This window comes from Zophobas morio, unplaced genomic scaffold, assembly GCF_036711695.1.
Source record: "Zophobas morio isolate AGI-343-1 ecotype UQ-CSIRO unplaced genomic scaffold, CSIRO_AGI_Zmor_V1 ptg000011l, whole genome shotgun sequence".
NCBI lineage: Eukaryota > Metazoa > Arthropoda > Insecta > Coleoptera > Tenebrionidae > Zophobas > Zophobas morio.
This window is the reverse complement of record NW_026972116.1, coordinates 25,700,583-25,717,887: the sequence shown is the minus strand read 5'-3', so window position 1 is coordinate 25,717,887 and position 17,305 is coordinate 25,700,583. Positions and strand designations below refer to the sequence as shown.

The 17,305-nt window shown below is 26.7% G+C and overlaps 1 protein-coding gene across 1 annotated transcript in view; it reads right to left on the bottom strand.

Moving 5' to 3' along the window:
* The window catches only part of LOC135127287 (alkaline phosphatase-like), a 227,489-nt gene that overhangs the window by 68,988 nt on the left and 141,196 nt on the right, over positions 1-17,305 (bottom strand). The window contains exon 5 of the mRNA XM_064053733.1: positions 12,371-12,549. Within this exon, the coding sequence (XP_063909803.1) occupies positions 12,371-12,549 (179 nt within the window). The remainder of the gene's footprint in view (positions 1-12,370; positions 12,550-17,305) is intronic.

The following is a 17,305-nucleotide window of genomic DNA, read 5'->3' as shown; positions in this document are numbered from 1 at the left end:
CCAATATTTTGAAAATCTTCGCGTTCTCAAGCATACGATTTAAAATTTTTCGATTTCCCAATTTTTCAATTTCTAACGATTTTTCAATTTTCCATTATTTTATTTTTGCATTTTTGAGATTTCTTAACTTTTCTGCCTCCCAACTTTATAATTAATTATTCGAAACTTCGATTTCCCGAATTTCAATTTTTCAAGTAATCGATTTTTCAGTTTTCGATTTTTTTGAGTTCTCAAATTTTAAATTTTCAATATTACGACTTTTCATCTTGTTTCTTTTTAATTATTCAGGATTTGGAATTTTATTTAATTTTCAATTTCATGATTACCAAAAGTTCTTTTTTTAAATTTTTCAATTCTTCGATTTTACAGTTATCCGATTTTTCCAGTTTTCGGATATAGAATTTTCAAATTGTCAACGTTTTAATTTTGGAACTTTTGGATTCCTCAATTATGTACACTATTTTTTAGATTTTGGGTTTTTCGGTTTCTGGATTTTTCCTTTTTAATTTTTCGAATTTTGGTTCAATCTGAACTCCTTGATTTTCAATTCCTTGTTAAAATATTTAAAATTTTTTATTTTGAAATTTTTCGATTCTCAGTTTTGCGCTGAGCCACTTTTAGATTTTCAGTATTCAATTGTTCTATTCTTTGACTTTTGATTTTTCCATTTATAAATTTTTCGATTTCTCAGCTTTACGATTTTTCAAGTTTTTGGCTACACAATTTTCAATTTTTCAAGTATTTAATTTTGCAATTTCTTGCTTTTCAGTTGCTATTTTTATAAATTTTTTAACTTAGTAATTCTGAAATTCTTCGTTTCCTCAAGAATACGATTTCAATAATTTCAATTTCTCTTTTAATTTTGCAGTTATACGATTTTTCAATTTTTAACGATTTTTCAATTTTCCAATATTTTATTTTTGAATTTTTTGATTTCTTAACTTTTCTGCTTCTCAATTTTATAATTAATTATTCGATACTTTGATTTCCTGAATTTCAATTTTTCAAGTAATCGATTTTTCAGTTTTCGAATTTTTTGAGTTCTCAAACTTTAAATTTTCAATATTTCTACTTTTCATGTTGTTTCATTTTTACTTATTCAACATTTGGAATTTTATTTAATTTTCAATGTCATGAATGCCAAATGTTCTTTTTTTAAATTTTTCAATTTTTCGATTTTACAGTTATCTGATTTTTCCAGTTTTCGGATTTAGAATTTTCAAATTGTCAACGTTTTAATTTTGGAACTTTTGGATTCCTCAATTATGTACACTATTTTTTAGATTTTGGGTTTTTCGGTTTCTGGATTTTTCCTTTTTAATTTTTCGAATTTTGGTTCAATCTGAACTTTTTGATTTTCAATTCGTTGTTATAATATTTAAAAATTTTTCGATTTTCAGTTTTGCGCTGAGCCACTTTTAGATTTTCAGTATTCAATTTTTCTATTTTTTGACTTTTGATTTTTCCATTTTTAAATTTTCCGATTTCTCAGCTTCACCATTTTTCAAGTTTTTGGCTACACAAATTTCAATTTTTCAAGTATTTAATTTTGCAATTTCTTGCTTTTCAGTTGCTTTTTTTATAAATTTTTCAACTTACTCGTAGTAATTCTGAAATTCTTCGTTTCCTCAAGAATACGATTTCAAAAATTTCAAGTTCTCTTTTGATTTTCAGTTACACGATTTTTCAATTTTTAACGATTTTTCAATTTTCCATTATTTTCTTTTTGAATTTTTCGATTTCTTAACTTTTCTATTTCTCAGTCTTATAATAATTAATTATTCAATTTTTCGATTTCCTGGCTTTCAATTTTTCAAGTAATCGATTTTTCAGTTTTCGATTTTTTGAGTTCTCAAATTTTAAACTTTCAATATTCCGACTTTTCATGTTGCAATTCTTCTATTCTTGGATTTTTAATTTTTCAGTTTTTCTAATTTGGTTGAATTTTCAATTTCATGATTGCCAAATTTTTCTTTTTTAAATTTTTAAAATTTTTGATTTTGCATTTTTTCGAATCATCTACAATTTTTAGCTTTTCCAGTTTTTTTATTTTTCAATATTCAGTTTTCATTTGTTTGACTTTTGATTTTTTCATTTATGGATGATTTTATCGATTTTTCAGTATTTCGATTTTTCAAGTTCTCGAATATAGAATTTGAAATTTTTGGTTATGCAATTTCGAATTTCTGATTTTTCAGTTTTACAATTTTTCCATTTTTCTATTCCACAATTTTGAAATTCTTCGTTTTCTCAAGTATACGATTTCAAATTTTCGAATTTTTCAATTCTTGAAGTTTTAATTTTAAAATTTTCGGTTTGTTAACTTTTGTATTCCCCAATTTTACAGTTACATACATATTCGATTTTTTAATTTCCCAATTGATTTTTGAATTTTTACCTTTCTATTTTTAAATTTTCAAATAGTTAATAGTGTTTTCGATTCTTGTATTCATACGTTTATCGATTTCACTGTTTCGTTTTTCCAAGTTTTCAAATATAAAATTAAAATTTTCAGTTTTTTGTTTCCTCAATTAGTTATAAATTTTATGTTTTGCAATATTTCGGTTTCTAGATTACTCATTTTTCATTTTTCCGAATTTTGGGTAATTTTCGATTTCTTGATTTTCGATTTTCTTTTTATAAATTTTTCAAATTTCTGATTTTGCAAATTCTCAAATTTACAATTATACGATTTTTGAGTTTTGCAATTTCACAATTTTTCATTTCCACATTTTTGAAATCCTTCGGTTTCTCAAGTATACGATTTCAAATTTTACGATTTCTCAAATTTCGAACTTTTGATTTTTCAATTTTTCTACGATTTTTCAATTTTCCATTATTTTATTTCTCAATTATATATTTATTCCATTTTTAAATCTCTCGATTTTTCGTGTCAATCTAAGCTTGTGTTGTTATTTTGTTCAGATATCAAGATTAAATCGTTAAAACTAAAAATTTTCTCTCCATGACGACTCTGTGCTTATTTCAATGAATAGTAAACCACCCGAAGCAAAATTATTTTTTACCAAGACTACAATGATTTCAAAATCGTTACATTAATTTTCAAACCAACAGGGTGATTTTCAATATAAAATCGAAGAGGAAGTAATAATCAAACACACGCTTACCCGGAAAACACAAAAGAGTGTTGTTTTTCGGGCCATGAAAAAATCCATTCGCATATTTTCAGGAGTTCCTGATAAATATTTACACAGGAACTCATCAATTTTTTACGAATAATAATTACCATGTTTAATTTAAAATTAAATCAGCTGCTTCGTCGACTCTATCGAATGCATAGGATTTGAAAATGTACTTATTGTACTGCTGGTTTTCTACAACTTTCCAGACACAATCCCAGCTCATTTCATTTTTATTAAAATAGCTACGAACTATATTTTTCATGTTTTACAGCTCCCTTAATTCAAATGTCCAAAGTTCACGTCTTTTCCACTCATCTTTCTCATAAACCGGATAAAACTTGGTATTAAACTTTATTCATTAATTCATCTGTAATTTTCTTATTTCTCCTATTTATTCCAAAATTACGGCTGCGTTTAAAATCAGTCAAAGAAAAGCTTCCATTGACGTTATTATATAGGAGTATTAGATTAATTAAAGTGACTTTGTATTAGGCTGACTCAGCACAGTCAAATTTCGCCGGTTAAGCATTTTCGTTGTATTGTGAAACTAGTAAAATTTTCCGTCAGCTTTCCGGTGTTGTATGGAAAACAACAACTCGGTTTAAGGTTTCAAGTGCTCGCGATTTATGTAATGTATCTATTCGAATGACAGCGATCGAGCACTCTTGTGTATGTATCCATTAAGTTTATTGAGTTTTATCTGAACCATACGTAACGGTCGTAAATTCCGGCCCGGGATTATTCCTGCAAGTTATCGAACAAACGGAGCACTGACCTACCTCGCCCTGCTGTCGCAAATGACTTATGAAAATTGAATCTTTAAACTTTCGCAACGTTAGATTGATTAAAATTGATTATCTTTTAAAGGAGAAGTTTTCCCCCGTAAAATAAAATTCCTAAACCTTTTTACTTCTCCTAAATAATGAATTCGCTTTTAATGAAATTAACAAATTGTAATTTAGACTGTAGATGACGATGTTCACATGGCTTCTAAGGAAATTAAGATTAACGACCGCCTCTTATTACCCTTCCTCTTCACTCTAAAAGTTTGCGATGTTTTAATGCAGCGGCTCTGTTTAGCCAACAATCTCCACCGCAAATAATTAATCATCGGTAATATCGGCATTATTTTGAAAATTTAAGCCGCACAATTACCCGCTGCCGTCATTACTCACGCACTCCTCGGACGCATTTTATAAAAATTTAATATCCTTTGCAAACAACGTGATCTGTGTCTGCTCGAACGTAAAAATTCGCCCGATTAAGTCCATAATAGCGCTGTGAGTCTTAATAAAGGAATCGGAATGAATTTATGGAAGTTTGATGAATATTGAGTGACGGTTAATCCGAACAATAAATTGTCCGCAGCATTGATGAAACGTGAGGGAAGTTGGCGAAAACAATGCGCGCCGGATTAATAATGACGAGTCCTGATCGATACCCGACAAACATTTTTAGTTATAACAAAGTAGTGCGGTGAATTCCGGCGCTAACACTAACAGTGGCACGTTTTTATCCCCGCAGCACCGAAGTTTTCACTTTTTTGGGGTGCGACGCAATCACTGTGAGTTAAGTGAAAGGAACATCAGATTGCGCTAACTCAGGAAAGTCGAAATTTTGCTCCCTTTTGTATGTATGTATTGCTGATAATAAGGAATTCTCAATTAGAATTCGTCCAAATACAGAAGAAACTTATTTAGATTTTTTTGATTTTGATTAAAGAACAGTTTGAATTTAAGATTATAGCGCTATTCACTGATTTTATGCAAAAATTCGAGTTTGTCGAAACTATTGAAAAGGTGGTCATTCTTGTTTGGGAAATTGAAAAACTGAAGAATCGAAATACTGAAAAGTCGATGAAATTAAAAACCGAAGAAACGAAAAGTTGAACAACCGAAAAATTAAATATTGGCAAAAATGGTGGATGCGCCGGGATAATATTTAACGTTAAAGAAACGAAGAACTTCAAATTGTAAAATTGAAAGTTTGGATCATCGTAAAATAACAAAGTCGAAAATCTGAAAGAACTTATAAAAAGAAAATTTGAAAATCAAGAAAATTGATATTACCTAAAATTCGAAAATAATTGAAAATGAAAAATCCAGAAATCGAAAAATCACAAAATTGGAAAATTATATAACTGAGAAATAAGAAAAATTCAAAATTATAAAGTTGGAAAATTGAAAATTCCAGATCGTAAAACTTGAAAAGTCGCTACACTGAAAAATTGAAGAATCGAAGTTGAACAATTGAAAATCAAACTCAAAACTCCAGAATTTAAGAAATGGAAACATTGAAAAATCGAGAAATACAAAAATCAAAAATCGAAAATTAACTAAAACTCGAAAAACTGAAAAATGAAAAAATCCAGAAAACGATGATAAATCGCAAAATTGAAAAATTATATAACCGGGAAATCTCACAACTGCAAAATTGAAGCGTGGAAATTTAAAAATTCTAACACTGAAAAGTTGAAAACTCGAAAGCTGAGATACCGAACTCCTGATCAATCGCTAATTCAAAAATCGAAGAATCGGAAAGACAAAGAATTGAAAAAGTTCAATATCGAAAAATCGAATAATTGTGAATTTGAGAAATTGCATAGTTAATGTTAACGCTAGGAAACCGGAAAACTGAAAAATCGGGAAGAAAACTTGGAAAATCCAATAGTGAAAAATTGAAAAATCGGATAATTGAAATTTCTCAGGATCACAAATCTAAACACTAATTTTTGGAAAAAACTAAAATTGGTCAAATCAGTTCCTATAAGATAGGTTTACTTTTATGAAACACTACGCTTGAATTATTATTAAGATATTTCAAAAAATGCGTAATTCCGTCCAAATTATATCGATTCATCTTAACAATTCTCGAAATAAATGTTTAACTATACGATTTCAAATTTTACAACTTTTGTATACGATTTTTCAATTTTCCGATTTCTAAACTTTCTGGTGTCTTAATTTTACATTTTTAGTTTTCTTAGTTAATTAGTTATACATTTTTCTGTAAAGATGCCTTTTTTCTCCGTTATCTGGCAAAAATAATGTATAAATTTGTAACTCTAAGAAAATTTCTCAAAAATAACCATTTTTTGAACCGTTTTAACCAAGTCTAAACTTCTTGAACGAATTTGGTGGATGCGCCGGGATAACGTTCAAGTTTAAAACCAATTATTTTAAGGATTGTTAAATAAGTTTTATTTTAAAATTTTTCAATCTTGTATTTTTTCGAATTTACAATTCTCTGACTTTCCAATTTTACAATTTTTGGATTTTCAAATTTTATAATTTTGAAATTCTTTGTTCATCCAAGTATAATATGATTTCACTTTTTTCAATTTGTGAATTTATGACCTTTCGATTTTTCTATTTCTCGATTTTGCAATTTTTCAATTTCTTAAATTATGGATTATTGATTTCCTAATTATTAAATTGTTCACTATGTAATTTTCAATTGTTCAATTCGATCCTTCGATTTCTGTTTTCGATCTAGAATTTTTCAACCTTTCAGTTTTGAATTTTTTTGATTTCTCAGTTAATTTTCGGATTTAGTGATTTTTCGTTTATTGGATTTTCTCGTTTTTCAATTTGTCGAATTTTAGTTAATTTTCAATTTTTTGCTATTCTCTTTTTCTTTTTTAAAATTTCACAAGTTTCCAATTTTGAAATCTTTGGTTCACTCATGTATACGATTTCACATTTTCAATTTGTTAACTCATCAATTATTTGATTTTTCGGTTTCCTAATTTTAAAATTTTTCAATTGTTCAACTTCTATTCGATTTCTGAATTTAACCACTTTTCAATATCGATTGGATAAGTTTTCCGTTCTAGAATTTTCAATTTTCCAACTTTCCTAATTTTTTTTGATTTCTGTTATATAATTTTCCAATTTGATGATTTTGCGTTTTTTGGAATTTTTCATTTTTCAATTTTGCGAATTTTAGTTATTTTTCATTGTATTGAGTTTCTATTTTTTTTTTCAAAGCTTAAAAGTTTTCAATTTTGCAATTTTTCGAATTTACAATTCTCCGACTTTTCGATTTTTACAATTTTTGAATTTTCCAGTTTTACAATTTTGAAATTCTTTATTTATTTACTTAAGTATACGATTTCACATTTTTCAATTTCTGAATTTTTGAAATTTTGATATTTTCTATTTCTCGATATTTCATTTTTTCACTTATTCGATTTTTCAATTTTTAAATTCTTCAGTATTTAATTTTCAATTTTTCAACTTCGATCTTCGATTTTTGAATTTGGCTACTTCTCAGATTTCAATTTTTCAGGTTTTCCGATCTAGAGTTTTCAATTTTTAAATTTCCAATTTTGGAGTTTCTTGACTTCTCAGTTATATAATTTTCCAGTTTTGTGATTTTTTCGCCTTCGGAATTTTTCATTTTTCAATTTTTCAGATATTCGATATTGTTATTTTTCAGTTAAAGCATAATCCGATATTTCAACTTTGCAATTTGAAATTTTTCGTTTCTCTATACGATTTTTTTATTTTCCGATTTTTCAATTTAACAATTGTTCGATTTTTAAATTTTCTATAAAGATGCCCTTTGCCTTCGTTATTTGGCAACATACGGCAAAAATAATTTAGATTTTTCTATAAAGATGCCTTTTTTGTGTGATCTGGTAACATATAGCAAAAATAATTCGTGATCTCGAAAAAATTAAAAGAAAAACGTTTTTTTAACAGTTTTAACCAAGTGTAAACTTCTAGAGCAAATTTGGTGGATGTGTCTTGAGAACGTTTAACAAACCATTCATTTCGAGGATTTTTAAATATACGGTGGTAAATTTTTCAATTTGTAACCTTCAAAAAATTTCAAAAACAATAGGCATTTTTGAAACCGTTTTCATTAAGTTTATATTTCTTGAACAAATTTGGTGGATGCGGCGGGATAACATTTGACTAAAGCCATTTCGAGAATTGTTAATTTCAAATATTTTCTATTTCTGGTAGTCAATTTCTCAATGTCTCAATTTTTTACATTTGATTTTTCAATTTTACGAAGTTAAGTTTTCGATTTGTCCATTTTTGGAATTCTCGATTTCTCGATTTTTCAGTTTTTCAACACCACCAATTTTTAAGTTTTTGATTTTGCAGTTTTTTTGAGTTATTTTTCGATTTTTTGAGTTTTCGATTTCCAATTTTTCCTTGTTTCAGTTTTTTGATTCCTCAATTTTTCGATATTCTTAATTTTTTTCGATTTTTAAAATTCTAGATTTTTTAATTTTCTGTACTTTAAATTTTCGACTATCGTTTTTTTGATTTTTAATTTAGACACTTTTCAAATTTTGTATTTGTCCTTTTCGGTTTTTGATTTTCCAATTTTTGATTGTTTGAATTTTCGACTTGAGTTTCAGATTTGGGATTTTTCAATTTTTCAATTTTTCAATTTTCCGATTTTTTTTTATTTTTTATTTAATTTAATCGAAAATTCGATTTATCAATTTTTCAATATTTTGATTTTCCGATTTCTGGATATTTTAATTCTTTTATTCTTTAATTTCCAAGTTTTCGATTTGTGCATTTTTCGATTTCTCGATTTTTCAGTTTTTCATTTTCACAATTTTTCAGGCTTTTGATTTTTCAGTTTCTTGAGTTTTCATATTTTCAATTTTTTGAGCTTTCGTTTTCCAATTTTTTGATGTTTCATTTTAGGAATTTTTCAATTTTCCAGTTTTTCGATTGATCAATTTTTGAAAAATTTTAGTTTTGTTTTTTTGAGTTTTCAGTTTTTCAATTTTGTGATAATTTCATTTCTTAATATTTCAACTTTCTGATTCCTCAATTTTTCAATATTTTCATTTTTTTTTTTGATTTTTAAAATATAATATTTTTCGATTTTTAAAATTTCAGGTTTTTCGATTTGTCGAATTTTTAAATTTTGGATTTTTGGTTCTAAATTTCTCAATTTCTCAAATTTTTGATTTCTCAATGTTTTGATTCTTCAGTTTTTCGATTTTTTAATTTTGACAATTTTCAAATTTTCTATTTTTGGCTTCTCCAAGTTTTCGATTTCTCCATTTTTCGAATTCTTGCTTTTTCAGTTTTTCAATTTCACATTTTTTCAGGTTTTTGACTTTTCAGTTTTTTGCGTTTTTAAATATTCGCATTTTTGAGTTTTCTATTTCCAGTTTACGATGTTTCAGTTTTGGGATCTTTCAATTTTTCGATTTATCGATTTATCAGTATTTCGATATTTTAGTTTTACATTTTTTGAATTTTTCGATTTTTAATTTGTTTTATTTTTTTTATATTTTGAATTCTCTATATTTCAACGTTTCAATTCCTCAATTTTTCAATATTTCCAATTTTTTCCGATTTTTAAAATGAGATTTTTCGATTTTTAAACTTTTGGATTATTCGATTTTTAAAATTTTAGACTTTTCGTTTTCTCCATATTATAATCTTTTTTATTCTTCAATTTTTCGGTTTTTTGCAATTTTTAAAATATGATATTTTTCCGTTTTTAAACTTTTAGATTATTCGATTTTTCAATTTTGATATTTTTCAAATTTTCTATTTTTCGCGTGTCAAAGTTTTCAATTTGTCCATTTTTTGAATTCTAGACTTCTCGATTTTTCGGTTATCCAATTCCACAATTTTTCTGTTTTTTGAATTTTTGAATTTTCCATGTTTTGAGTTTTCGATTTCCGATTTTTTAATTGTTCGATTTTTTGATTTTCCACTCTTTAGATTTTTCAATATTTAATTTTCTTTTAACTTGGAATTTCACAAGTTTTTAATATAGCGATTTTACCAGTTTTCCGATCTAGAATTTTCGATTTTCAATTTTGCATTTTTTTATGTCTCAGTGATATAATTCTTGAATGATGTGATTTTTCGAATTCGAGATTTTTCATTTATTTCAGATTTTAGTTTTTTTAGTTCAAGTTTTAATTTTCAATTATTTTATGAATTTTTCAAATTTTAAATTTCGTCATTTTTCCATTTTATGATGAGCCGATTTTTCAAATTTACTTTGAAATTCCTCGTTTCCTTACCTATACGATTTCAAATTTTCAAGTTTCTCTAGACGATTATTCAATGTTTCAATATTGGATTTTTCATTTCAAATTCTCAATTTTTTAACTTTATACTTTCTCAAATTTGCAGTTATCGATTTTTAGATTTCTCGATTGACTAGTTTAAGATTTTTATATAAAGATGCCTTTTTCGTGTGATCTGGTAACATATAGCAAAAATAATTCGTGATCTCGAAAAAATAAAAAAAAAAAGTTTTCGATTTTTCGATTTTACGATTCCTAAACACCAAGATTAATTATACGGTTCCTCCATTTCACACTTATTCAATTTTTCGATTTCCTACTTTTTAGATTTTTCAATATTTAATTTTCAATTGTTTAATTCAATTTGTATGTTGCGATTTTTCCGTTTTCTTCGATTTTTCAAGTTTTCCGATCTAAAGTTTTAAATTTTTCGACTTTCCACTTTTGCATTTTTTCGATTCCCCAATTACACAATCTTTCAATTTTGTGATTTTTTCTTTAGGTTTTTGGATTTTTCATTTTTCATTTTTTCAGATTTTAGTTAATATTCAATTTCTTTCTATAAGTTTTAAAATTTTTGATTGTATTATTTTTGAATTTTACGATTCAATTTTTCAAATTTACAATGTGAAATTTTTCATTTTCTTAAGTATACCATTGCAAATTTTTCAGTTTGTTTAGAAGACTATTTATTTTTTCATGATTTAATTTTTTTAATTCTCGATTTTTCAATTTTCCGATGTCTTAACTTTTTGTTTTCTCAATTTTACAATTTACGGAGGATTCCTTTTACGTGATTACTTTATAACAGGATAAGCAATAAGAACTTTTTGCAGAGGAGGTACAAAAAACGAAAAAAAAAGATCATATCCAATTATCGATTTTTAGATTTCTCGACTAACTACTTAGTTTTAGATTTTTTCTCTGTTACACATTCGTGATTTCCAGAAAATTTCAGAAAAAATAATCATTTTTTAAACCGTTTTAACAATTTAAATTTTTTAGGGCGAATTTGGTGGATGCGCCGGGAAAATCTTCCTAATAACAACATTTTCGTAGATTTGAACACTAATTTTAGATTTTTCCATAAAAAAAGACTTGTTTATCATTGATTTGTTTTGGCGTTTTTCAAATAATGGAGAAAAGTGCGTTTAATTCAGCAGCATCTAAATTTCGTATGAAAGCTCCATCGACGTCAAAGCTTATTTAGCGAGTTTTTGTATCCCCGTTTCACGAAATTGGGCGTATAACGACGAGTCAGCCCGACAAGGGTCCGCCATTGTAATCTGATGTTTAACAAAGTAATAATTATTGCCATCTAAAGTGATTACTCACAGGTGCTGTTGCTAATGAGAATTCTCGATTACAAAGTGTCCACTAACACAGAACCCCATTAACATTCACCTGATCTTCATGTCAATCCCAGATCCGCGTAATCCCATAAAATCAAATTTGCATTGTAACTCAATAATCTCTCGTCTCACTTTCCTCAAAAATGATTTCTCTGATGAAATTTAATAATTTATGAATGGATCCGATATCACTTGACCACATGTGAGTTCCATTCAAAAGAATGGAAGGAAGAATTGTGCGTAACGCAGAACAGCTGGTGCGTGAATTCATATTAAAGAAGGCGTCAACGGATAAATAATAAATAAGCGAAAAATAGAAAATAAATGAAAGCTTTTCCCGGGGCTATATTTTTTGTGGACTGCGAAAATAATTCGCGGCGGCTGCCGTCGAAAGAAAATTAAAATCGGTGTGAACTTGAATATGTTTAGGCAGGATCGGGTTATTTATCCCCGATTATCCCGAAACGCGCTTTAATTAATTATTTTCTAGTTTAAAAAAAAACGTAAGAATTTTACCAATTACCGGAATCGATTTCAGTTATGATAATTAAAATTCATCCATCAAAAATCGCGCTCCGCTGCTTCGCTAATTAGCGCACCTTCGGCATCTGCCATCTCTAATTACGTGTTCACAAAACAGACTCTGTCAATAACAATTACGTCACATTACCTACATTAATTACCGCAAGCCGTGAAACTGTAGCTACTATTCCTAATGCGCGTTAGTAGTCGGAACTAATTGTAGATCAAACGTCGTTCATCCCCTAATGACTCGAAATTAATCAGTTAAATCAAGTCAGCGACAGAAGTGGGACGTGAATTAGAGGAATAAAACGGCAGGTACTTACGTTGATATTACGTCCAGGATCGTTCTCGATGAGTTGGCGAGCTAAATCCTTGCAGGATTTCCGGGACGCAGGGGGAACTTTGGAATCGTCCTCCCAGTAGCGTGACGGAGAATGGCCGTACAGCGCTGCGGGTGTGGCATGAGTTATTCTTGTGTTTGTCACAATCCCTGTCGATTTTCCTGGAAAGGGAGAGGTGTAGAGAGATTTAGAAGATTCCGATGTTAATGATTTTTGGGACGCGAAAATGGCGCAGGAAACGAAAATTTTTTAAAGTCGCTTGATGTTGTTCTCACATGTGTAGCCGAGTTTTCTTACTGCAGAAAGAAACATTTTTTAACTTAAGAACATCTTAAGTTTAAAAAGTTTTAATAAAATTAACAACTTGATGCAATGATTCATTCAAAAATATACTTTTCCAGGTACCTACAAAGGTGGCTTTTAGATAATTTTAACATAGTCGTTCTATCTCAATCATTTTTAATTTTGTGAGAAAAAACAAGGACGCAAAAATGGCGCAGTCAGCAGGAAACGAACATTTTAAAAATTACTTAATATTATTTTCACCTTGTATGTTTATTTAAACTGGAAAAGAAAACAAAATTTCAATGAATATGTGTATAATTTTGTAGACGCGCTCTTTTTTACAACAAAAGAAAGTATTTCGTAAAGTAATTCGTTGTTATACTGAGGCTTTAAGTAACTATAACACGATTCATTCAAAAATATGTCTCTAGGTACCTGTATTTTATCTAAAACCCAATTTTAATGTAGTTTTTCGATGTCAATAATGTTTAGAGTTTTTGTGGTTAGTGTTTAAAAAATGTCGCAGTTAATAGGAAATAAAAATTTGAAAAGTCACTTAATATTATTTTCATGTTCTTTGGTTATTTAAAAAATTGCAATGAATATGTTTTATAGAGAAGCTCTCTTTTACAGTAAAAATAAAATAATTTTAAGAGCAATTTGACAGTAGTAGACGGAGGCTTTAAGTAAATATAAAATTATTGATTCAAAAATATATATCTCACAGGCTTCTTGATCTAAACTGCTAATTTGAATGTACTCGTTCATTTAAAATAATTTTTGCACAGTCAGTAGAAAACAAAAATTTTAGAAGTTTAAAGTTTAATATTATTTTCATCTTCTTTGATTATTTAAATCGGGAAACAAAATAAAATTTCAATGAATGTGTATGGCTTTGTAAACCAGATATTTTTACAGCAAAAATTAAATTCTTTTTAAGAGTCATTAATACTCAGACTGAGGCTTTAAATAACAGTGAAGCCATAACTTTAAATATATACTTCTACTAAAAATTGAATTCGAGCAGTTATTTTTATCTTTTGGAAACGTTAGGAAGTACTTCTCATGATTTTTTTTTATTAATCTGTTTTGATTTTCCCATTTCTTGACTTTGGACTGCTTCGATTTTTCATTTTTTCAGTTCTTCAATTTTTTGATTTTTCAATTTTTCTATTTGTTCGACTCCACTTTTTGATTTTTCTATTTCCCGATTTTCAATTTTTTGATTTCAGTTTCAGGTTTTTCAATTTTTCTCCTCTTCATTTTTACGATTTTTAAATACATATTTGGTTTTGACAATGTTTCAAATTTGACTTTTATAAACTCTCAGTTTTTCGATTTTTAATTTCTTCGTTTTTTTAATTTTTTAGGTTTTTAATTTTTCAAATTGTCAATTCATTAAGGTTTTCATTTTTCGACTTTACTTTTTGATTTTTTGATTTCTATTTTTCAGTTTTTCGAAATTTCAGTTATGGGAATTTTCAGATTATTTATTATTATTATTCAATTTTTCAATTTTACAATTTCTCTATTATCTGATGTACCAGTTTTACGTTTTTTCAATTTTACGATTTTCAAATATTTCGTCTTTTCAATTTTTGGCTTTCCTAATTTCTCAATTTTTCGAATTTTCAATAAATCCATGTTTTGATTTTTCCATTTCTTGACTTTCGACTGTTTCGATTTTTCGTCTTCACTTTTTTGATTTTTCGATGTCTCAATTTTTCAGTTTTTTAGATTTTCAGTTTTTGGATATTTCAGTTTTGGAACTTTTCAATTTTTCTTTGATTTTTCAATTTTTCGAAATTTCGTTTGGAATTTTGCGGTTTATTTATTATTCAGTTTTTAGATTTTACAATTTTTCAATTTTTCAGGTTGACGAATTTCAATTTTTCTCTTCAATTTTACGATTTTTAAATATTTGGCTTTTACAATTTTTCAAATTTCAGTTTTATAAACTCTCAGTTTTTCTATTTTTCAGTTCTTCTATTTTTCAGTTTTTCAATTTTTAAAGTTTTGATTCTTTGACTTTACAATTTCTCAATTTTCCAATATTTCAAATTTACATTTTTTCAATTTTTCTCTCGAATTTTACCATTTTCAAATATTTCGACTTTCCAATTTTTCAATTTTTGACTTTTCTAAATTCTCAATTTTTCATGATTTTTTCTACTTTTTAAAGTTTCGAATTTTCGACTTCACTTCTTCGACTTTTTGATTTCTCAATTTTTTAATTTTTTAATTTCTCAGTTTTTAGATATTTCAGTTTTTCCATTCTTCAGTTTTTCTTTCAATTTCCAATTTTCGAAATTTCAGTTGTGGGATTTTTCAGAATATTTATTATTCAATTTTTCGATTTCACAATTTCTCAATTTTTCAATTTCTCGATTTCTCAATTTCCCGATATTTCAGTTTTAATTATTTTCAAGCTTTGTCTGCAATTTTAACATTTTCAAATATTTCGACTTTTCATTTTTGAATTTTTGACTTGTCTAAATTCTCAAATTTTCGATTTTTCAATAAATCAATGAGATTTTCCTATTCCTTGACTATCGCTGTTTCGATTTTTTAGTTCTTCAATTTTTCGATATTTCAATTCTTAAATTTTTGAATTTTTCTATTTTTTAAGGTTTCGATTTTTCAACTTCACTTTTCTGATTTTTCGATTTTTTTTACGTTTTTCCAATTTTTCTCCCCTTCAATTTTGTGATTTTTAAATATATATTTATTTGGTTTTTACAATTTTTCAAATTTTACTTGAATAAACTTTCAATTTTTCTGTTTTTCATTTCTTCAATTTTTTAACTTTTTAAGTTTTTGATTTTTCAATTTTTCAATTTTTTAAGGTTTTGATTTTTTGACTTCACTTCTTCGACTTTTTGAGTTCTCAATTTTTTAATTTTTTAATTTCTCAGTTTTTACATATTTCTTTTTTGAAATTTTTCAGTTTTTCCATTTTTCAGTCTTTCTTTCATTTTCCAATTTTTCAAAATGTCAGTTTTGGGATTTTTCAGAATATTTATTATCCAATTTTTCAATTTCACAATTTCTCGATTTCTCAAGTTTTCGATATTTCAGATTTACATTTTTTCAATTTTTCTTTCCAATTTTAACATTTTCAAATATTTCGACTTTTCATTTTTCAATTTTTGACTTTTCCAAATTCTCAATTTTTCGATTTTTCAATAAATCAATCTTATGATTTTCCTATTTCTTGACTTTCGACTGTTTCGATTTTTCAATTCTTCAATTCTTGAATTTTTCTATTTTTTAAGGTTTCGATTTTTCGACTTCAATTTTTGATTTTTCGAATTCTCAATTTTCCAATTTTTTAGTTTCTCAGTTTTTGAATATTTCAGTTTTGGGATTTTTCAATTTATTTATTAATCATTTTTTCGATTTTACAATTTCTCCATTTTTCAATTTCACGATTTTCAATTTTTCTCCTCTTCAATTTTACAATTTTTAAATATTTGGATTTTGCAATTTTTCAAAGTACACTTTTATGAACTCTCAGTTTTCGATATTTTACTTTTTTTCAATTTTAAAGTTTTGAGTTTTCGACTTCACTTTTCAGACTTTTTGATTTCTCAATTTTTTAAATTTTTAATTTTTCAATTTTTGGAATTTCACTTTTGAAATTTTTTAGTTTTTCCATTCGTTCCTTTTTATTTAATTTTTCAATTTTTCAAAGGATCAGTTTTGGAATTTTCGGATTATTTATTATTCAAATTCTCAAATTTTCAATTTTTCGATTTCTCAATTTTACGATGTTTCCACTTTTCAATTTTTCAAGTTTTGACTTTTCTAAACTCTCAATTTTGCGATTTTTCAATTAATCGATGTTTTTGATTTTCCCATTTCTTGACTTTCGTTTGTTTAGAGTTTCCTGTTCCTCAGTTTTTCAGTTTTTCGATTTGTAGGGTTTTTGATTTTTCAATTTTTCGATTTTTTTGAGGTTTCGATTTTTCGACTTACTTTTTTGATTATGCGATTTTCCAATTAATTATAAAATTTTTTAGATTCTCAGTTTTTTGACATCAGTTTTTCCATTCTTCAGTTTTTTGATGATTTTTCAGTTTTTTGATATTTCAGTTTTGGTATTTTTCAATATTTCGATTTTTCGACTTCTGGATTTTTCGATGTGTCGATTTTTTTACTTTTTCGTTTTAGATTTTTCAATGTTCGATTTTTAAATTTTAGATTTTTCAATTATTTGATATTTTAAATTTTCAATTGTTAAAATTTTAGTTTTTTCGATTTCTCGATTTTTCATTTCAGTTCTTCCATATTTCAGTTTTTCAAGTTTTCGAATTTTCCAAATGTTTGATTGTTTAATCTTTCGATTTTTCAACTTTCCGGTTTTAGATTTTATTTTTCGTTTTTTCAAATTTTCGATTTTTTAATTTTTGATTTTTTAAATTGTTTGATTTTTCAATGTTTTGATTTCCCGATTTATCGAGATTCGGATGCTTCGATATTTTGATTGTTCAATTTCTCGATTTATGAGTTTTTTAATTAATAACTTTTCCAGTTTTCCGTGTTTTGTTTTACCGTTTCTAGATTTTTCGATTTTCCAATTTTTCAACTTTTAACTTTTCGTTTTTTTGATTTTGGCATATTTCGGTTTCT